This window comes from Engystomops pustulosus, unplaced genomic scaffold, assembly GCF_040894005.1.
Source record: "Engystomops pustulosus unplaced genomic scaffold, aEngPut4.maternal MAT_SCAFFOLD_869, whole genome shotgun sequence".
Lineage (NCBI taxonomy): Eukaryota > Metazoa > Chordata > Amphibia > Anura > Leptodactylidae > Engystomops > Engystomops pustulosus.
The window spans coordinates 4,308-27,124 of NW_027285748.1; the positions used below are offsets into that span (position 1 = coordinate 4,308).

The 22,817-nt window shown below is 38.5% G+C and overlaps 1 protein-coding gene across 2 annotated transcripts; it reads right to left on the minus strand.

Annotated features, from left to right (window-relative positions):
• Positions 1-10,103: 10,103 nt before the first annotated feature.
• Positions 10,104-22,412, minus strand: LOC140112561 (myocardin-like). Of its 2 annotated transcripts, XM_072132538.1 has the most exons (12): positions 21,860-22,412; positions 21,275-21,347; positions 20,984-21,145; positions 19,378-19,553; positions 16,671-16,799; positions 16,134-16,372; positions 15,727-15,874; positions 14,627-15,574; positions 14,416-14,532; positions 13,891-14,013; positions 13,315-13,372; positions 10,104-12,941 (listed from the first exon to the last, which is right to left on the minus strand). In XM_072132538.1, exons 1-12 carry the CDS (start codon positions 21,932-21,934, stop codon positions 12,421-12,423), a joined length of 2,769 nt encoding a protein of 922 aa, XP_071988639.1. In that variant the 5' UTR covers positions 21,935-22,412; the 3' UTR covers positions 10,104-12,420. The 2 variants fall into 2 exon arrangements, with proteins under 2 accessions (XP_071988639.1, XP_071988640.1); XM_072132539.1 differs by lacking the exon at positions 13,891-14,013 and having other exon boundaries at positions 21,860-22,410.
• Positions 22,413-22,817: the final 405 nt, after the last annotated feature.

Below are 22,817 nucleotides of genomic sequence, written 5' to 3' on the forward strand. Positions count from 1 at the left end.
AAGACCAGGACCAAGCTCAGTATGTAAATAAAGGACCAGGACCAAGCTCAGTATGTAAATAAAAGACCAGGACCAAGTTCAGTATGTAAATAAAGGACCAGGACCAAGCTCAGTATGTAAATAAAGGACCAGGACCAAGCTCAGTATGTAAATAAAGGACCAGGACCAAGCTCAGTATGTAATAAAGGACCAGGACCAAGCTCAGTATGTAAATAAAAGACCAGGACCAAGCTCAGTATGTAAATAAAAGACCAGGACCAAGCTCAGTATGTAAATAAAGGACCAAGACCAAGCTCAGTATGTAAATAAATGACCAGGACCAAGCTCAGTATGTAAATAAAAGACCAGGACCAAGCTCAGTATGTAAATAAATGACCAGGACCAAGCTCAGTATGTAAATAAATGCCCAGGACCAAGCTCAGTATGTAAATAAAGGACCAAGACCAAGCTCAGTATGTAAATAAAGGACCAGGACCAAGCTCAGTATGTAAATAAAGGACCAGGACCAAGCTGAGTATGTAAATAAAAGACCAGGACCAAGCTGAGTATGTAAATAAAGGACCAGGACCAAGCTGAGTATGTAAATAAATGACCAGGACCAAGCTCAGTATGTAAATAAAGGACCAAGACCAAGCTCAGTATGTAAATAAAGGACCAGGACCAAGCTCAGTATGTAAATAAATGACCAGGACCAAGCTCAGTATGTAAATAAAGGACCAGGACCAAGCTCAGTATGTAAATAAAAGACCAGGACCAAGCTCAGTATGTAAATAAAGGACCAGGACCAAGCTCAGTATGTAAATAAAAGACCAGGACCAAGTTCAGTATGTAAATAAAGGACCAGGACCAAGCTCAGTATGTAAATAAAGGACCAGGACCAAGCTCAGTATGTAAATAAAGGACCAGGACCAAGCTCAGTATGTAATAAAGGACCAGGACCAAGCTCAGTATGTAAATAAAAGACCAGGACCAAGCTCAGTATGTAAATAAAAGACCAGGACCAAGCTCAGTATGTAAATAAAGGACCAAGACCAAGCTCAGTATGTAAATAAATGACCAGGACCAAGCTCAGTATGTAAATAAAAGACCAGGACCAAGCTCAGTATGTAAATAAATGACCAGGACCAAGCTCAGTATGTAAATAAATGACCAGGACCAAGCTCAGTATGTAAATAAAGGACCAGGACCAAGCTCAGTCTGTAAATAAAGGACCAGGACCAAGCTCAGTATGTAAATAAAAGACCAGGACCAAGCTCAGTATGTAAATAAAAGACCAGGACCAAGCTCAGTATGTAAATAAATGACCAGGACCAAGCTCAGTATGTAAATAAATGACCAGGACCAAGCTCAGTATGTAAATAAATGACCAGGACCAAGCTCAGTATGTAAATAAATGACCAGGACCAAGCTCAGTATGTAAATAAATGACCAGGACCAAGCTCAGTATGTAAACACAGCGGAATAATACAGCACAAGCTCCAGGACCAGGTTCTATCCAGAAATACAGCTCCAGAGCCATAAAGGAAAGAAGTGTCAATAAAAAGTCCCTAAAAAGTCCTCGTAGACAGGACTACACAGAAGTTTGATGGGAGAAAGATGATATTTTGGCTCTTTGAAGGTGGAAAGTAAAAACAAAGTGAACAAAAATTGCAGTTGTCCTGGTGGGAATAAGATCATTACTAAAGTGGGAGAACCTTGTGTATCCAGCATTTGTTACAATGTATCAGTAAAGGCATCAGCAATGAGTCTCCCTGATCATACAAAGTTGGGTACATTATAACAAACCCTCAGCTGTGAGAAGGCAATCCTTCTGCCATGTTTAGAATATACCCCCCCCCCCTATTGTCAGTTATATATGGATACAGCTACACAGCTACTAGCTATAAAACACGAGGACCTGTCACCGGGTTATATACCAGACCCATATCCTAATGTCCATAATGTGTCTGTGTGGTCTCCTGCATGATGGGCCTCATGTCACATAATAATCACACATCATAACATATGGAACAAGGAAACAGAGAACTGTTATAATAGTGCCCCCCCCCCCCCGAACCATCATTATCTACACAAAGCAGAACAAAATGTGACTATGTGCTGCATAGTAAGTACAGTTCCTAAACTACTATAATACCGCATATTACTATAATACTGCCCTATGTACAGGAATATAACTACTATAATACTGCCCCCTATGTACAGGAATATAACTACTATAATACTGCCCCCTATGTACAGGAATATAACTACTATAATACTGCCCCCTATGTACAAGAATATAACTACTATAATACTGCCCCCTATGTACAAGAATATAACTACTATAGTACTGCCCCCTATGTACAGGAATATAACTACTATAATACTGCCCCCCTATGTACAGTAATATAACTACTATAATACTGCCCCCCATGTACAGGATATAACTACTATAATACTGCCCCCTATGTACAGGAATATAACTACTATAATACTGCCCCCTATGTACAGGAATATAACTACTATAATACTGCCCCCCTATGTACAGGAATATAACTACTATAATACTGCCCCCTATGTACAGGAATATAACTACTATAATACTGCCCCCTATGTACAGGACTATAACTACTATAATACTGTCCCCTATGTACAGGAATATAACTACTATAATACTGCCCACTATGTACAAGAATATAACTACTATAATACTGCCCCCTATGTACAGGAATATAACTACTATAATACTCCCCTATGTACAGGAATATAACTACTATAATACTGCCCACTATGTACAAGAATATAACTACTATAATACTGCCCCTATGTACAGGAATATAACTACTATAATACTGCCCCTATGTACAAGAATATAACTACTATAATACTGCCCCCTATGTACAGGAATATAACTGCTATAATACTGCCCCCTATATACAGGAATATAACTACTATAATACTGCCCCTATGTACAGGAATATAACTACTATAATACTGCTCCCTATGTACAGGAATATAACTACTATAATACTGCCCCCTATGTACAGGAATATAACTATTATAATACTGCCCCCTATGTACAGGAATATAACTACTATAATACTGTCCCCTATGTACAGGAATATAACTACTATAATACTGTCCCCTATGTACAGAATATAACTACTATAATACTGCCCCCTATGTACAGGAATATAACTACTATAATACTGCCCCCTATGTACAGGAATATAACTACTATAATACTGCCCCTATGTACAGGAATATAACTACTATAATACTGCCCCCCTATGTACAGGAATATAACTACTATAATACTGCCCCCTATGTACAGGAATATAACTACTATAATACTGCCCCTATGTACAAGAATATAACTACTATAATACTGCCCCCTATGTACAAGAATATAACTACTATAATACTAACCCATATGTACAAGAATATAACTACTATAATACTGCCCCCTATGTACAGGAATATAACTACTATAATACTGCCCCCTATGTACAGGAATATAACTACTATAATACTGCCACCTATGTACAAGAATATAACTACTATAATACTGCCCACCATGTACAAGAATATAACTACTATAATACTGCTCCCTATGTACAAGAATATAACTACTATAATACTGCCCCCTATGTACAAGAATATAACTACTATAATACTGCTCCCTATGTACAAGAATATAACTACTATAATACTGCCCCCTATGTACAAGAATTATAACTACTATAATACTGCCCCCTATGTACAGGAATATAACTACTATAATACTGCCTCCTATGTACAGGAATATAACTACTATAATACTGCCCCTATGTACAGGAATATAACTACTATAATACTGCCCCCTATGTACAAGAATATAACTACTATAATACTGCCCCCTATGTACAGGAATATAACTACTATAATACTGCCCCCTATGTACAAGAATATAACTAGTATAATACTGCCCCCCTATGTACAGGAATATAACTACTATAATACTGCCCCCTATGTACAGGAATATAACTACTATAATACTGCCCCTATGTACAAGAGTATAACTACTATAATACTGCCCCCTATGTACAAGAATATAACTACTATAATACTGCCCCCTATGTACAAGAATATAACTACTATAATACTGCCCCCTATGTACAGGATATAACTACTATAATACTGCCCCCTATGTACAGGAATATAACTACTATAATACTGCCCCCTATGTACAAGAATATAACTACTATACTGCCCCCTATGTACAAGAATATAACTACTATAATACTGCCCTCTATGTACAGGAATATAACTACTATAATACTGCCCCCTATGTACAGGAATATAACTACTATAGTACTGCCCCCTATGTACAAGAATATAACTACTATAATACTGCCCCTATGTACAGGAATATAACTACTATAATACTGCCCCCTATGTACAGGAATATAACTACTATAATACTGCCCCCTATGTACAAGAATATAACTACTATAATACTGCCCCTATGTACAGGAATATAACTATATAATACTGCCCCCTATGTACAAGAATATAACTAGTATAATACTGCCCCCTATGTACAGGAATATAACTACTATAATACTGCCCCCTATGTACAGGAATATAACTACTATAATACTGCCCCTATGTACAAGAGATAACTACTATAATACTGCCCCCTATGTACAAGAATATAACTACTATAATACTGCCCCCCTATGTACAAGAATATAACTACTATAATACTGCCCCCTATGTACAGGAATTATAACTACTATAATACTGCCCCCTATGTACAGGAATATAACTACTATAATACTGCCCCCTATGTACAAGAATATAACTACTATAATACTGCCCCCTATGTACAAGAATATAACTACTATAATACTGCCCTCTATGTACAGGAATATAACTACTATAATACTGCCCCCTATGTACAGGAATATAACTACTATAGTACTGCCCCCTATGTACAAGAATATAACTACTATAATACTGCCCCCTATGTACAGGAATATAACTACTATAATACTGCCCCCTATGTACAGGAATTATAACTACTATAATACTGCCCCCTATGTACAAGAATATAACTACTATAATACTGCCCCCTATGTACAGGAATATAACTACTATAATACTGCCCCCTATGTACAGGAATATAACTACTATAATACTGCCCCCTATGTACAAGAATATAACTACTATAATACTGCCCCCTATGTACAAGAATATAACTACTATAATACTGCCCTCTATGTACAGGAATATAACTACTATAATACTGCCCCCTATGTACAGGAATATAACTACTATAGTACTGCCCCCTATGTACAAGAATATAACTACTATAATACTGCCCCCTATGTACAGGAATATAACTACTATAATACTGCCCCCTATGTACAGGAATATAACTACTATAATACTGCCCCCTATGTACAGGAATATAACTACTATAATACTGCCCCCTATGTACAAGAATATAACTACTATAATACTGCCCCCTATGTACAGTATATAACTACTATAATACTGCCCCCTATGTACAGGAATATAACTACTATAATACTGCCCCCTATGTACAGGAATATAACTACTATAATACTACCCCCTATGTACAGGAATATAACTACTATAATACTGCCCCCCTATGTACAGGAATATAACTACTATAATACTGCCCCCTATGTACAAGAATATAACTACTATAATACTGCCCCCTATGTACAGGAATATAACTACTATAATACTACCCCCTATGTACAGGAATATAACTACTATAATACTGCCCCCCTATGTACAGGAATATAACTACTATAATACTGCCCCCTATGTACAGGAATATAACTACTATAATACTGCCCCCCTATGTACAAGAATATAACTACTATAATACTGCCCCCTATGTACAGGAATATAACTACTATAATACTGCCCCCTATGTACAGGAATATAACTACTATAATACTGCTCCCTATGTACAAGAATATAACTACTATAATACCGCCCTCTATGTACAGGAATATAACTACTATAATACTGCCCCTATGTACAGGAATATAACTACTATAATACTGCCCCCTATGTACAGGAATATAACTACTATAATACTGCCCCCTATGTGTAAGTATATAAGTTGTGGGGTGAGTACATTACTGTATCATTACTCCGCACTTTCCACATTTGTGAATGACTTGTGTACTCGGATGCTGTAGATGATGAGTTGCAGATTCCCGGGATGCTGTAGATTTTCCTTGGCCTGTGCCAGGTGATGCCCGGGGCTGAGTTATGGGCATGTCTTGTAGTGTACACACAGTCACACAGTATAATCAGGGTGATACATCCCATGCTTGCTGGCACGGAGGGACCTCGGCCACTGTTTGCAGTGTTAGTAACAAGCGCTTCACGGTTTTTTATATGTGAATGTGGAATATAAACCTTCAGAGAGAAAAAAAGAATCCCTTGGGGGTCGTCCAAAGTGTGAATTGTACGATATCACGGAAATTCTGTCAAATTATAGCAACTACCTGAACCTACTTCCCCTACTAGAAAAAAAATCCCCAAAAAATCGAATTGTAATACAATAATTATGAAATATGACAATTTTCAATGAAAATTATTTACAAAAAATGGAAAAATAATCAATTCTGGTCTTTTAATGTAGCAACGAATTCTGAAGGAAAGTGATAAATAATAGTATAACGCCCCCCCCCCTCCGCTTCCTGCGGAATATTTATGATACAACGAAAATTCTAAATGACAATTTAAAATGAAAATGAATCAAACCCCCTATTAGTAGATTTTTTATCTAGAGAGAAAATCTAAAAAATTCCCTTCATATAAAATTTCATTGTTGAGATTTACCCAATTCAGCTGCCACAGACCAGTTATGGTGATAACGTGATGCATAACAGACGGTTTTAAGATATGGGGGTTATGCCCCACACTCCAGCATGTACTGTCCCCTCCCACCTCCGCTGCACCCCATGTATCAAGAGGCAGTGCTCATGTACCTGGCGGCCGGCTGGGCCCCTGCCTGGCGTAAATTTGCACTTTAACCTGAGACCATCCAGGCCTGAACGGGTGCAGGCTATCGCTAGCACACAGACCTCAGGGGAGGGACCTTGCTGCCACTGACCACACCCCATTCACGCCCCTACATGCCCCCTCAGTGTAGAAATGGCATAACTCAGGAAATAACCACTATTATTTTGGAGCTTGTACCAGAACACCGGCACCCAAGGCCTGATAAACATTCCCTACATGTCACGATGCAGCATCTTTACATTTTTTTTTTTTTACTACACTTTTTAGTTTTGGGAAAAAAACATATAAAAAACAATGTTGCGTATGTATTAAGACTAGAAAACTGTGGTGGAATTACTGAGAGGATTAGACCGCCCTTGTGACCGTCCAGGATGTGCCAGTTTTATGCTGCAGAATACAGTAAATCTGGTTGGCCCCGGCCATGAGCCCACCTTGTTTCCCTCTCAACCACTTTATTTTGCAAGGGGCATTCGTGGTGCAAGAAAGTCTCAAATTCCATGGTGTGCATAGCTCCAAGACATGATTCATCGGGGCTCCAAGACATAATTCGTCGGGGCTACAGGACATGATTCGTCAGGGCTACAGGACATGATTCGTCGGGGCTACAGGACATGATTCGTCGGGGCTACAGGGCATGATTCATCGGGGCTACAGGACAGGATTCATCGGGGCTACAGGACAGGATTTATCTGGCCTAGAGGACAGGATTCATCGGGACTACAGGACAGGATTCATCGGGGCTACAGGACAGGATTCATCGGGGCTAGAGGACAGGATTCATCTGGGCTACAGGACAGGATTCATCGGGGCTAGAGGACAGGATTCATCGGGGCTAGAGGACAGGATTCATCTGGGCTACAGGACAGGATTCATCGGGGCTAGAGGACAGGATTCATCTGGGCTAGAGGACAGGATTAATCGGGGCTACCGGGCATGATTCATCGGGGCTACCGGGCATGATTCATCGGGGCTGCAGGACGGGACTCATCGGGGCTGCAGGACAGGTTTCATCGGGGCTACAGGGCATGATTCTTTGGGGCTACAGGACAGGATTCATCAGTGCTACAGGACAGGATTCTTCGGGGCTACAGGGCATGATTCTTTGGGGCTACAGGACATGATTCATCAGGGCTACAGGACATGATTTATCGGGGCTACTGGACATGATTCATTGGGGCTACAGGACAGGATTCTTCGGGGCTACAGGACATGATTCATCAGGGCTACAGGACATGATTTATCGGGGCTACTGGACATGATTCATTGGGGCTACAGGACATGATTCATCAGGGCTACAGGACATGATTTATCGGGGCTACTGGACATGATTCATTGGGGCTACAGGACAGGATTCTTCGGGGCTACAGGACATGATTCATCAGGGCTACAGGACATGATTTATCGGGGCTACTGGACATGATTCATTGGGGCTACAGGACATGATTCATCAGGGCTACAGGACATGATTTATCGGGGCTACTGGACATGATTCATTGGGGCTACAGGACAGGATTCTTCGGGGCTACAGGACATGATTCATCAGGGCTACCGGACATGATTCATCGGGGCTACCAGACAGGATTCATTCATCGGGCTACAGGACAGGATTCATCGGGGCTGCTGAAGAGCCAGATTCTGCATTCGGGTTCAGTATGACCTGGCCAATCTGGTATTATGTCCAGGTTGTACGGCCGAACCTGAACCCCGAATGCGGACTTCAAGTCGACTCCTCGCTAATGAGGGTTATGATTTCTAAACTTTTTACAGTGTTTGGATATTTCACAACTTTCAAGAATATGTCTGGAAGGTCCCTGGTGTACCCTACATACAAACTCTTTGCAGATGTTGACCGCTGCAAGGCTGTAATGCTAACCACTAAGCCACTGTACTGCCCTATCCCTACACTGGGAACATACTCTGATTAAGCTACAACACCGTAAAATCAAGGTGTCTGCCGACTAACAGTCTATATATGGAGGCTACATCACTGGGGAATCTCCCACGGGATACACTCAGCAGAGCCTGGGAACGGCCCGAGCTGACCGTATACGTCGCTCGGCAGCAGAAAGAAGGATGATATAGAGCAGTCTGCTGTGTGTGTCCATCCAGTGTTTCCTTCCGACCTCACTTTTGGAGATCACATGCGCAAAAATGTTGCAACTTTTTGTTTGTGTTCCCCATTCACTCCAGGTTAGTACAGTCTGTCACATTTTTAAACTATGATTAAAAAAAAAAAGTTGCAAAAATTTTTACCATCCCCCCACAGTAACGTTTTCACTCCCCAGTTCATTTTACTATCACATAAAACTGGATCTTCTGAAATAAAACAAATAAACTTTATTATTTTTTTTTTTATTCAAAAACAAAATTGCAGATTCTTGCACAAAAGGGCAGAATATATTTTACACAATTTTTGGAAAAAAAAATATACAAAGATAATTTTTTTTATTAGTTAAACATAAAATATTTTTGGTTTCTTTATAGCGTTTGGCAGGAAAGTAAAAGATGTATCCGGTATTTTCCTCTAAAAATGCTTCCATCTCATAGGCATAACATGATAAGGCACAGTTTATTTCCCTCTTGGTTTTCATAAATGTTGTAAAAAATAAAAAAATAAAAAAAATTCAGCAAAATCCAAAAATATAAAATTAGCTATAGTTAAAAACTATTACAAAATATTAATAAATACAGAAAATGGTGTTTGTTCGCTTAATATATGACTTCTGATTTGAATAAATATTTTAAATAAAGTTTTCACTTTTGAAGCCAACGTGTAAGAACGCGGCTCGTTCCGTCAATTTTTTGGGAATTTTCAGGGGTAAAGATTTTTCAAGTGAAAAAAATATAAATAACTGAATCCATATTTTTAAAGGATAAAATGTATAAAGATGAATGTTTTTGTGAACCACAAGTAGAATGCAGTTTTCTTAACGTAAATGTGAAATTTGGTTTAATTGTTTTTAAAATCTCGATAAAAAAATGTATTAATGGATCTTTTGTTTCGAAAGCATCTTGCGTGAAAACAGAGCCCTGGGGCGGGTCCTAAAACCTCTAAAACCTCTCATCCAAGGAGGACTTGGTCCCCTAAGTGATAACACAACATTCCTATCATGTATTCCAGTAACAAACTGATAGATTTTTTTTTTTTTTTGTCCCCTTGGTGATTAAGAATTTTTTTTGGGTTGGGCCTTACTGGATATGAACAAGCGATTTTGTGTATAATTAATGCATCAAAGGAATTTTTGTAAGACACAGCAAACAATGTTATCTATTACATCTTTACGTGACGGTGGGAAATGACTATTTTTGTAAATTTTTTTTTTCTTGTATTTTTTAAAGAATGTGACGGTCACAAAATCCTAAACCAAAAAACTTAAACCAATATTTCAGTACAAGATAACCTTATTGTATATTTTACAAACATTTTTGGTGACAAAAGTTTACCAAAAAAAAAAAACTTTGGTAACTGAAATGAAAATAACATAACCACATACACACATAAAAGGCCAACAATATAAGAAAAAAAAAACTTTTTGGGAAAAATGTGTAATATATTATTTCATTTCCCATTTTTAGGTCATGGAATATTCATATTTCCCCAAATTCTTAAAATAATGTTTTTTTTGGTAGGTAAAAATACAATTTGCATTAAGGAAATGATATACTTTAGATTTTCCTGTAAATTTTCCTAATTTCGGTAATCGGTACATCGACATTTTTTTTTTTTTGGTTTCGGATGGAAAAAACTGGGAGCTAGTTAGAATCTGGGATTTGCTAAAGTGCTATTTTTGGATCAGTATGGAATGGCTATTAAGTAAATCTTCTCGCGCTCGGTGATCGCCCTCTATAGTATCAGTGCTCGGTGAACGTTTTTTTTTTGTACAATGTTAGAAAACGGTGAATGGTCCAAATTCAGCTACTTCTACATATTTACAGCATGCAGCCACGTTGTTCCGGAAATCGGTGACCATCATAACTTAGAAGGTATAAACACATCTGCCTGTAGGTTACAAAAAAAAAAATACAAAAACATTCCAATATTTACAGTGAAAATGATACAAGATTGTGCGGAGTTACGTGGTCGTGTATTATACATTTGTAAATTTTTCTTTTTTTGCCTCTTTACCAAATTCCACCATAAGGCTAAACCGTCGAGAGAAAGGAAGTAGTGTGTTTCCAAACTTTTTTCTAAATTTTTCCAGTAGCAAAATATGAAGTTTGGACAGACTTTTCAATCTCTTTAGGGTACAATGGAAGTTACATCTGTACATAGATCCATAGATGCTTCAATATTTGATGAAATTTACACGTAGAGTTCGAATTTTTTGGATGCCTGGTATCTTCTGCCCTTGGATCATCTCCGAACTCTGCTATTTAGAGCTATTTTGCACGGTTTTTCAGATAAACCTATGATGAACCTTAGGGTCTCCACCCAAGATCAGAACTTAAGTTCTCTTACTCTTTCAACCCTCTTACGGTCTATAGATGTCTCCAGACTTTGACACATGGACTTCTTTTCCACCTTGAGAAAAGTTGGGCCTTCGTTTAATGGAAATGGCTCCTCTCTACTGCTATATGGAGAATAGTGGACCATCACTGGGCCAATAGTTAGAAACAATCTCTGCCTACCTTATATCCCACTCAAGGTAGTCCCAACTTTCTAGAAATGCAGAGTTTTTGAGCCAACTTTGGTCAATTTTTTTCACTTCTTGACCCTGGTCTACCATCTAATCAAACAATTTGTAGTCATCATTATCATTAGATATCATTAAATATACTCATGTATATCTCTCAGACAATAATGAACAGTACCTCAAAACATATAAAAATAAAAATCAATCAAGACTGTAATTTTTGAAGTGTGGTAACGACAAAAAAGCTCTCATAACCAAAGTACAAATAAGAAGTGGTGCAACCCTTTAAAAAGTACAATGTCCAACAGTGACTTCTTCAAGAGACAAATTATCACTCAAAACTATCAATTTTTTAAAAAAGTTCTTTAACCAAAAAAAGGTTAAATCAAGAGGAATGAATCAAAATATGGAGGCAAGGCTGTCGAGAAAGTCTATATAGGTTCCTGTTGGGTGCCTCAATATGTAGGACCCCCTTTGGTGGGACTGCTACTGGACCGTACCATTACTCATTACCATTTGTTGTAGTCCCAAGACACGGTGAACTCCAAGGCCACATAGTTTAATATTTGTCCTTGTTTGGTTGTCCAAGGCCACACAAAAAACATGGAGCTTGATTTGGAATTGCGTGGACTTTTTTGGCACGTGTAGAGGACATTTTTGGTTATCTTTGGCAAAAAATTAAGGCTAAAGGTATTGAAAGTTTCAATAAGGCCTCTTATTGACAGTTTGTATTGTTTAAAGAGACAAGACTTCACCATTGTTCTAAGTGCAGGTCCATTGCATTGTTTAAGTTGAGATCTGTAACATCGAGAAAATCAGTGTTGAAGATACTGGGACCAGTAGTGGTGAGTGACCCCAAACCTGTAGCTGAACTTGGTGGTGTTAAGTCTAACCACTCCATAGTCTCCCAAGGCGATTCAGTAAAACTCAGGTGATGAAGGCCATTGCTTTCCACGGATGATGGGGACAGTTGGGTCTCCATGGGAGATAAAGAAGTTTCCAACATTTCCTCAGAACCTTTTCCAGAAAATCCATCAATGACGCGCTCAAAGTGTGGATCGTCGTTTCCAATTTTAAGCAGTGGAATTTCATTAGGTCTTCCCATGGGACTTTGGCTGTTGAGTAAGACTTCAAGGTGGCCATCACTATTTGAGCAGTTGTCATATGGAAGATGAGAGTTTGCAGTGGTCACACTTGGGTTTCCAGTTGGCACACTCAGTTGATTGAGCTTCTGCCCACATGACCTTTCATCTTTGGCATTGGCTGGCATTTCTGCAAGAAGATTGAAGAAATATTTAATATTTTTTGCTCAAAACTGGATGGTGAACTTTTCATAGAGCTTTAATTGCTTCATTGTTGGACAATATAAGAGCTCATGAAGGCAGGACAGCCATAATACGGACTCTAAAAAGTAGAGTCTCCTGGGTAACTAGAGGTTGACAGGTTACTGGAGTCCAATGAACTATTAATTAAATTACATCCCATTCTACATCTAAAAAAATCGGTCATCCTGTTCCATAGACTTTGTATGGACAGACTATTTAACTATGGATAGTACAATGATCCAAAAATACCCTGTATATCCTCCCGCAATAGGGTCTCAATTATTTACAGCGTTATATAGATCATCTTTTTAGGTTCTTACCTCCACTTTCGATCAGAACATCAAGTAGTTCATCCATTTGTTGACTCCTTGTTATTTGCTGTTAAAGCAAAAGAAGAAGAAATATTAAATAAGAATTGTCAGATTGTCTACCGTGGGTTAAAACAATTCAATTGTCACAAAAAGTTCAGTGGTACTTGATCCTAATGGATATACACAGGGTCAAAAGCCAAGTGATCCAACCCCTGGAGATATTCACCGGAGGATGAGCTTAGGTCAATATCAATAGAATGAGCGTTCTTGGGGATCTACGCATCCCGTGAGTAATTTGGGTGACATGGTACTTGGGTTGAAGATTGGAAATGTCTAAGCAAGTTATTATTTTGGTTTGGAGTTTTAACCCTTTTCCCAGGCAGCAATATGTCAAAGACTTGAGCTAAACCATTACAGCTCCGTAGGGAACCAACTAGAGATGACATCATTGGATTCCATGGTGACATTTTTTTGGACCAATTGAATGGGTTAACATGCCAAAAATTCTGATGTTCCAAAGGGGTAAATTATGTATTTTAATTTTTAGAAATATTAAGAAATCTTGGCCCTTTGGCTTCTAATTACCTGTCTGACTGCATCCTCATAGGAGGGAAGCTGCTTGGAAACTGACGAGGCTGCATTTGAGAAATTCGTGCCAGGGGTGGGAAGCTTTTGACCTGCCTGGTGAGATGGCTGTAAAGCACTTATCTGCAAGTAAATAGATTATATAGAATATGGATTAATTGTAAAAATGTCCTTTGGCAGTGGACAAATATCCCATTCCGAGCCATAATTTTGAAAGTTTTTTTAAAGTTACATCAGTGTCCACCACCTACATCTGCAACCTTTCCATTCCTAATGCTTGGATGTACTTGTTTGCCTGGTGCCGAAACTCTTTAGCTCATTACACTAGATATTGGGGTCATTTTAGGTTCTACTAATTACATATTTTATTTTCAAATTTAGGTCAAAAAGGTCCAAACTTCAGATCACCATGGCAACGCCCATGTGTCATAGAACGCTCAAAAAGTTGCGGATTGCTCCAACCATAAAATTAAGACCATTGTAAAATGAGCTTCAACCACAAAATATACATCATCCGGTCCTTACCTTTCCTAATACTGATGGACTTTTTGGTGGGGCTCGGTCTTTGTTACTCTGCTTGTTTTCTGCCTGATCAATGTAGGACGGCTGATTTGGAGAGTAGGAGACAGAACTCCCAGCATTCTGAAAGTAAAAGGTTGAAGTATTTATGATAATCTGAGACCTAATACATCGACATACTGACTCCCTGGTGGGAGAACATTTCTCAGTGCCATACCTGTGTTGCGTGAATCCGGTGGTTGACTTGCGGTGATACACTACGGGTATCCCCTTGTGAGTTTGGAGATACAGACAACAAGTAGTGGTTATTGGGAGATGGTGGTAAACTAATGTGCTGTGGACTATTTGTAGTTCCAATGGGAGAGTGTTGTGGAGAACACTGAGGACTCAAGAACGTGGAAGACATGATGGAGTTTGGGTTGGAAGCCTCCATGCAATGGTTGTTCATCAGGCAAGGCATCGGTTGTGTCGTACATGACCCATGTTTTTCAGATAGATTGTTTGCTTGGGTTTTCAGAGTCATTTGCTTAGATGCAAATGGACAACTGGAGATATTTTCTTGCTTGATAGGAACTCCAAAAAAGTGTTGAGATGGAAGAACCTTGTCAAGTGGTCCACTATTCCCTTTTCGCTTTTGCAGTTGAAGCCTAAGTTCCTCAACTTGTCTTTGCTCTTGCTGGAGTTTCCAGGTCAATTCATTGATGACCTTCTGCTTCTCCACCAACATTTTGTCTTTTTCAGCATCCATGCCTTCCAGTTCTACTTGGTAGCTACCACTGTTGATACTGCTCATCAGACTTTCCTCAGCACTTAGGTGGATAGGGGAAGGGTGGAGACCAAACTGAGGAGAAGACATTGGTCCATCACTGAAAGTATCAGGTAGAGAACCACTAACAGAGAGATCTGAAGAGGCCGGAGATATTGGTGGGGTAGAACTTGTGCTACCAAACTGATAGAATCCATTTGAAATGATTCCTCCTGAAGGGTGAGTTTGGAAACTTGAGTTATTTGGAGTAACCGGAAACGTTACAGTTGTGATTTCACTAAATGTAGGAACAGTATTTCCACCACACTCTTGGAAAGGTCGCAGTCGTTCCATCAGTGATGTTTTTGTACCAGAGACAGGCAAGCCACGTATCCTTAGTTGTTGCCGTAATTCTGACACCTTGAAAGAAAATAAAACCAATTTTCATGAAAGATTTCATGGTTTACAGCTTTCAATCACAAAACATCTGGTGTCCCACATAGATCCCAAAAAAAACAGGGTTGGAAAAAGCCTACCCACGTAGGTGCCCAAAAAGTCAACCCACAACTTACTTTTAAATCATCCAGATTGGAGGGCAGTAGACCTGGTTTCATGGAGGACATGTTCCCTTGGCCTGAGAATGTGGTCTTCACAGGAGACAATGAAGGACTATTCATCATGGTCGAGTTTGAATTCCGAGTCATTTGCTCATTTGGCTGCCTTAAAAACAAAATTACATAAAACAAATTACAAAAATGTATTTTGTATGATCAAGAGAATCTTTTCTATAGAATGACTAATATGACGACGGAGGCAATGTTCCCTCAAACTTGAGGTAACTTGTATGTTCATATGCAAATCACAGTTTGTGTTGGATCTAAGTGGACCTCTCATGTTGTAGATCATGGAGCAATGATGGCTGCATAAGGCATGTACTTATAGCCATATGGATGTATACAGGGGCAGAGGTAGTACGTACTTGAGATGTGAGTGGTGCATGCCTTGGTAGTTGAAGTGTTGCTGTTGGCTTAATATCTGCAGTTGAAGGAAGAGTTGCTGCTGCTGTAGGAGCCTGGCGTAAGCAGAGTCCATGGGTGGAGGAGACTTCTCCGCCTTTTGGTCTGGAGGAATGTACTGATGATATTTTAGCTTCTTCACCTTTGGTTTGATATCTTTAGGTTTTTTGTGCCGGTTTTTGGAATCTGTAGGAGACTTGGTCTGTTGGGTTGAAACAAGAACAGAAGTTGATAGTAATATCTGGATATTTGATGTGGCTTATATGTTTATTTTTACCGATAAAATGGGTTCATTGCATTGGGTTTAGAACTTGTGCAGGACTCATCTCTCAAATTAAAGTGAGGGGGTTGTCAGTTAGTCCAAAGCTCTTCAAAAAGGACCTGTTTGTCTCGGGTGGTAACGCCCTTTGCGATGGTGTCACCTGGGTATCCTTTTACAGGTGAGACTTATCTCTAAGATCTTTCCCAGAGGTTTCAAGGTTTTCTAATGGTTAACTCACCTTTCCTGCTGCAGAACTTGGGGCCACTTGTCCGGTTGTAGACATCTGACCTTCTGAGTGCAGAGAAGAGGAATGACTGTGGTGTGTGCTGCCATCCTGGGAGTCATTTTCATTTTCTGGGGTGTGATTCTAGAGTAAGCAACGAAGAAAAGGTCTGAGATACAAAAACTTTGCTTCTCTCTTACCCCTCACCCAGAGACCAGACGTTCCAGAACACTCAGGCAACGCACCAGGATTAGAGACAGAAAGTCTAAGAAGACAGTCGTCTTATCGATTTATGAAGGAACATACAAAAAAATTTACTGACGTAAAAAAAAATTCTATTTTTTAAATTGCTTTAATCAGCGATTCTTTTATAGCAAAAAATTATAATAGAGACTTTTCTTGGTCATTAGAGATGAATAGAAGAAAAATTATTACCGTAAACAATAATTGAACAAAAGTGATTTTTTGATTTTAATAATTTGCCATATTTTATTATATTATTTCTTATATTGTGATTATTTAAGTTACGAAATGAAATTGAAAAACATTACAATTATTTCTTTTTAATAACTTCGATTAATTGTGATTAACTTTAATAATTAACTTTAATTAATTGTAATAATTATAATAATAATAATAATTTTAATTAACTTTAATAATTTAGATTAACAGTTTATATATAAATTCTAATAAGATGTAATAATTAGACTCCGGAACGAGTTAGATGACGGCCTGGAATGAAATTTCACGTCAACTTCCGCTTTGTGGAGTCATAATAGAGTAATCTTAGCGAGTTGTTAAAATATGTTTGGGATATGAGAATGACGGAGGCGACAATTCTTTAATCCATTCAGTGTCTGGAAATTGACGCGAGTCTTAAAATTCCAAGTTTCTGCAGACGCGAAGAAGCCGCCGACTCTAAAGCTGAGCCTGGCAGCTCCCAACACTAAGTCTCCGGGGAACATTTCATTTACATCAGGATATCTGGAAATACCGTCTAGCTACGGTTACTGACAGGATAGTCCTGCACGCAAATTTATTACTGGATTTCAGTAGCACAAATCTTTATAAAATCCAAAATATACCTGAAGCTCTAAGGGGCGAACTACAGATTATAATATCTTCATTTTGAATTTCTTTTAATGAAAACGTATTAAAACAATTAAGTTACTTTTAATAAACTTTGAAATAAAAAGGTAAATAAACAAGTCGTTAAATTTTTTAATATTACAATAATTTGAACAAAATGACTTATTAATTGAAATATTAGAATAAAATTAACTTCCTCTACAATAACATCATTCATTTAAAAAAATTTAATAAAAAGAACTTTTTTGCTATGTAATACATTTTTTTTAGAATACTTAAATAATCTTACCCCTATTTAATAATAAAATGACAAATAAAAAGAATTATAAAATAGGTGATGTATATTATAAATAAAATTAAATATTCACCAAAATTACTTATACGTAAGTTTGAATTATCAAAGGAAAAATACAAAAAAAAAAAAAAACTGGAAAAAATATAACTCATGTTTGTTCCCTTAAAGATTAAAAAAAAAACAGTCAATAATATTATTTTTTTTTAAATGAACCTTCAAAAATCTCAAACGGCTTTTAGATTTTATATAGTTTTTTTTCTTTGCCTAAAAGCCTCGATGCCTTTGATTGTGAACGTGATGCCCTCGCTCCAACCAAAAAGCCTCAGAGACCAATCAGGTTTTATTAGCGATCTGTAATTAGACGCAGCATGCAGACAATACCTTGGCCGTCTGCCCTCAGAGCTTGGAAAATTGAGGGTGGTTATGCCAAGTACACAGTGTTACAAAGACAGAGGAATGAGGAGTAAGAAGGTCCAAGCCAAACTTCTGTCATATCTCGGGTTAACAATCCCTCGGTATAACCCAATGCAGAACATTACTATCTTCTGAAGAATTATGACAAGATGGAACATTCACTGGTCCTGGCTTACGTCAGATGGACATTTGTAACAACATCAGGTATAGACTTCACCATTGTTTCTTTTCAGAAGTCAATTGACATAACAAATTAATAGGTTCCACTGCGCAGAAGGTCAACACTCAAAACAACACCTGCCAATCATACTCCACACTTAGCTCCCAATACGCCAAGAACCCTACGAATATATTATAGGGTATCATCCACTGAAGGTAGTCTAAGGTGTTCCAAAAGAATGAGTCCACCTATATTTGAGGGTCTTAAATTGCCATTTAAGATCAGTGTTTTGGCCAACAACCCCAAGAACATACTAGATTATCAACCACATGTAGCCTATGGGATTGTACAAAAATATGTCTCTCAGGAGACAGAGATATTATACTAGCTTATAGTCAGTGGTTGGGCCAACAACTTCCAGAAAAAAATATATTTTAGATGATCTATGCTGCCATACAAAAATAAACCCATCAAAAGGTTTCCTCCAAATATATCAACCAATGAAGGTGATCTGGAGAGTAGTTTTGAGTAGGTTTTTGGGCCAACAATCCCAAGAACATATTAGACTCTATTAAATGAAGATGGTATGTGGTGTCCTACAAGAATGAGACCATAAAAAGTACAGTGTGGGTCAACTGGTTAAAAAAAAACATGCTTCTTCCAACAATTCCAAGAACATACCAAAACATTGATGTACGGCATTGAACATGGTTTGTGGTGTCAACAACTAATTAAAGAATATTCATCTGTAACAGAGTACCTACCTGTACTGGACCAGAGTCTGGAGAACTAGTGGCTTCCATGTTTTTGGTCTCTTGTGGAGATGAAGATAAAATTCCCTGAGAGTCATTGCCTCTCTCTTGATCAGGGGACTCGTCGTTGCTGCTGTCTTCTTCGAAAGCAAAGGCGTCCACCGGCTTGGAGTAATTGGCTGAATTTCCTACAAAAAGAATAACAATGTAATCAGGATTAAACCTTTTAAACACTTATCCCCAAGTGGTGGGGTATAAAGAACACTAAATGTTATCACTGTGGAGTGACAACTGGATGTAGTCAAAATTTACTACTGCTGGGATAAGAGACCTCTGACCTTAATCACTTCCCTCCCGAGACCTGATAAAACTTGATAACTGTAGACACTAACCAGAGCCCCTAATCTGGAGGCAGGTGCACACTTCTTATTAGAGACACATGATACTGACAAATTGGGGGAAGTTATTTTTGTCACGGACTTCAGTGCCTTCTACATAACATGGCCTGTGCCTAGACACTGAGTAGCCCACATCAAAAAATATCATGGTAAACCCAAGAATAAATTAGATTGAGATGAAAGCAAACATTTTGATTCCACGCCAACTTGTCGATCTAACATGCTAGCCTTGAAAAAATGTAATCGGGTGATAAAAAAGTTCAAGCTTATTGTTTCATTTCTTTTGAGATTTTTTTTTAAACTTTTTTAGAAGCCAGATATACATTTTTGGTGAATGGGTTTAAAAAAAAAAGTAAAATTTCTTAACCTCTTAGGTGTCTTCTCAGCCTTTTTGTTATGATCAGGCTTCAACCTTATCGGAAACCAAAAACTTGGTAGTTCTTTCGTAGATGTTAACAAATTCTGTGGTCACCACCATTTGGTTTTAGCGTTGACCAATGTAGAAAGGATCCTGAATGACAAGAGACCATCTGAAGCTCCATCAATGTTCACGTTCTCCAGCACAGTAAGTTATTCCACTCCGATTTGTTGAGCTCCTGGTGTAGACCACCATGTCAGGTAGTAACGTGACCCACCGGCTTCATAATCCTGCACCTCCTCATCGATGGATGACTATGAGCGTTGACAGGAAGCTGGTAAATGGGGCTGTGATATCAGCCCTCAGCTATGTGCCAGCTAAGAATGCAGACAAAGCTGCCCTTGGTTTGGAAATTATTAAAGTTTTGGCTTCTTCCTCTTCACTCAAGCCGGAGAGATTACGTAAATAACTTGACTGCACTTTGCAGTGTCTAAACATTTTATCTGCAGGAGGTTAAAGCCAGATGATCCTTCTTTATAGGTTAGAACCAGTAAAGATTTAATACCACCGGGAGGGTCGTAAATCATTATTCTAAGAGAAAAGCTGTTAACAGTCCAAACATCTTGATTGTTGAGACCTATCGTCATGAAGGAATCTACGACTTATGCCAAAGATCTCTACTACTCAACACCATAACAGTTCCGTGCATATAGAGAACCTCTGGACTACAAAGTACTTTTCACAAGACTTAATGATAGGAGACAACCCACCCCACTAAGATCTAAAAAAACTCACAAAATATTAATCCAAAATCATTGGTCTACACAGTCAACTGATACCAAGATAAGACCCTCAAGATTACCTTTCATGGCCTCTTTCACAGTAGATTCAAGAGGAATTATATTCTTTTCCACAAGTTCTAAGGGGCCTGGTCTGAGGGCAATCCTTTCATTTAGGTCATCTGCAAGCCGAGCCCTTTTCAGTTTCATCTGGGCAGCTTGTGACGATCCCTCGGCCGTTGATTCTAGAAGTGCAAATATAGCAAACTTTAGGTTTAAAGCTGAAGGCCTTGAAGCACCTCAATATTAGCCTTCTTGGCAGTGCATCTTTAAATAAACTCATTCTCTATGTTCTGAATGGACCTCGAGCTTACCTTGTAGATGCATACTACTGGGATCGGACTTCTCCGGCCTGCTTCTCACCTTGTGCTTTAAATATTCTTCACTCTACAAAAGCCAAAAGCAAATGTGAAAAAGTGGATGTAGCAAGGCATGAAGCTACGATACTGGACAGGTGGCACTTTCATGGAGGTTCTCCAGATGGTTTTTCATGAAAGGAAGAACACCATTGTCTGTAAATAGACTGAGCATCATCCCCACTTTCCCTCGTCTACGCTACTTCCTGGATATAGTTTCAGGCTACATGTAAGGTCATGGTGTCCTGAGAACTAGCCACAACATAGGTGTCCACCTTCTAGGTAATCTAGGTAACCTTCTAGCCTAACAATTTGCTTTCTGTGGGTTCAGGCAGGTCAGCATTGTCAGAAGGCTACTAGATCTCATAAGACCTTGTAGGTTTCGAACTGTTAAGAACCAGAGTACCCAGAAGAGAACTGATGAATCTTGAGTAGTGCTAGACCTCCTCCTCCCCCATCTTTACATTTCCCACTTTACAAGACACATTGGAGAATTTAGATTCCGTTCCTTCACATCTGATTTATGAAGTAAGGATTCTCTACCTTGGCTCGTTCCAAGTTTTTCCTTTGCTCCTGGAATGCAGCTGGACTTTTGAGGGCTACAACACAAACAAACATAGAATGAAGACGATTAATATAAACCTGAATATTTATCTTTGTACATCTGCGCTACTGAAGTAGTCATTGGCTTGTAATTGTCGATGATGGACCATCTGTGATGCCTGAAGCATTTGGAAAGACGGTGAACAACCCTTTATTCTCTATGATATTGACCAGTCACAAGTTCTCATAGAACCCATAATCTTTCCATGTACCACCTGGATCTGTAAATTGTATAGAAACCGTTTGTTTTTTGTCATAGTGAACACCTAATGTTCTGAAATAGAGTATCAGAAGTTCCTGAGGTTAAGCTAAGGGCCCTCTAGAAGGCTTGGACCCCGGGCTTGCATCCAAACCGTTTATATTATAATCCACTACTGCAGTGAATAGGAACAATGGATTTGTTAAAGATGAGGTTCGCACTCTTGCTTGCTTGTATCAAAAAACTTGAGACTTTATTCATACATGGATACAGCGGTTACAAAATGGATTAAAATCTGACGCGTTTCTGACCTTCTTGGTCCTTAGTCATGAATAGGAACACCTCACCTATATTCCAACCACAGCATAGCCTAAATAGTTCCTTAAAGAGGCATCTTACCGATGACAGTTTCCAATTTTGAGGCCTCTTAGAGACTTCCCACCTCACCTTCTAAGGCTCTATTGGTATTATGTGACATTTTTTTTGTACAACTTATTCTAATAGCTTTAAACCCTTGGGGTCTACTTTAAAGGAATTCAACCAACGTGTAGTACAGTAGTAGTGGAAGTCAGTAAAATATACCTAAAATTAGACACCAAAAGTTTGTGGAATATTCTTAAAATTAGACACCAGAAGTCGGTGGACGATTCATAAAATTAGACATCAGAAGTTGGTAGACGATTCATAAAATTAGACACC

Coding starts and splice junctions, on each gene's coding strand:
- LOC140112561 (XM_072132538.1), bottom strand. CDS start 21,934: ATGTTTGTTTGTGTTGTAGCCCTCAAAAGTCCAGCTGCATTCCAGGAG. Junction 15,875..16,133: donor ATGCACCACTCACATCTCAA/GTACGTACTACC, acceptor TTTGTTTTTAAG/GCAGCCAAATGAGCAAATGA. Junction 13,373..13,890: donor ATGAGGATGCAGTCAGACAG/GTAATTAGAAGC, acceptor TTGCTTTAACAG/CAAATAACAAGGAGTCAACA.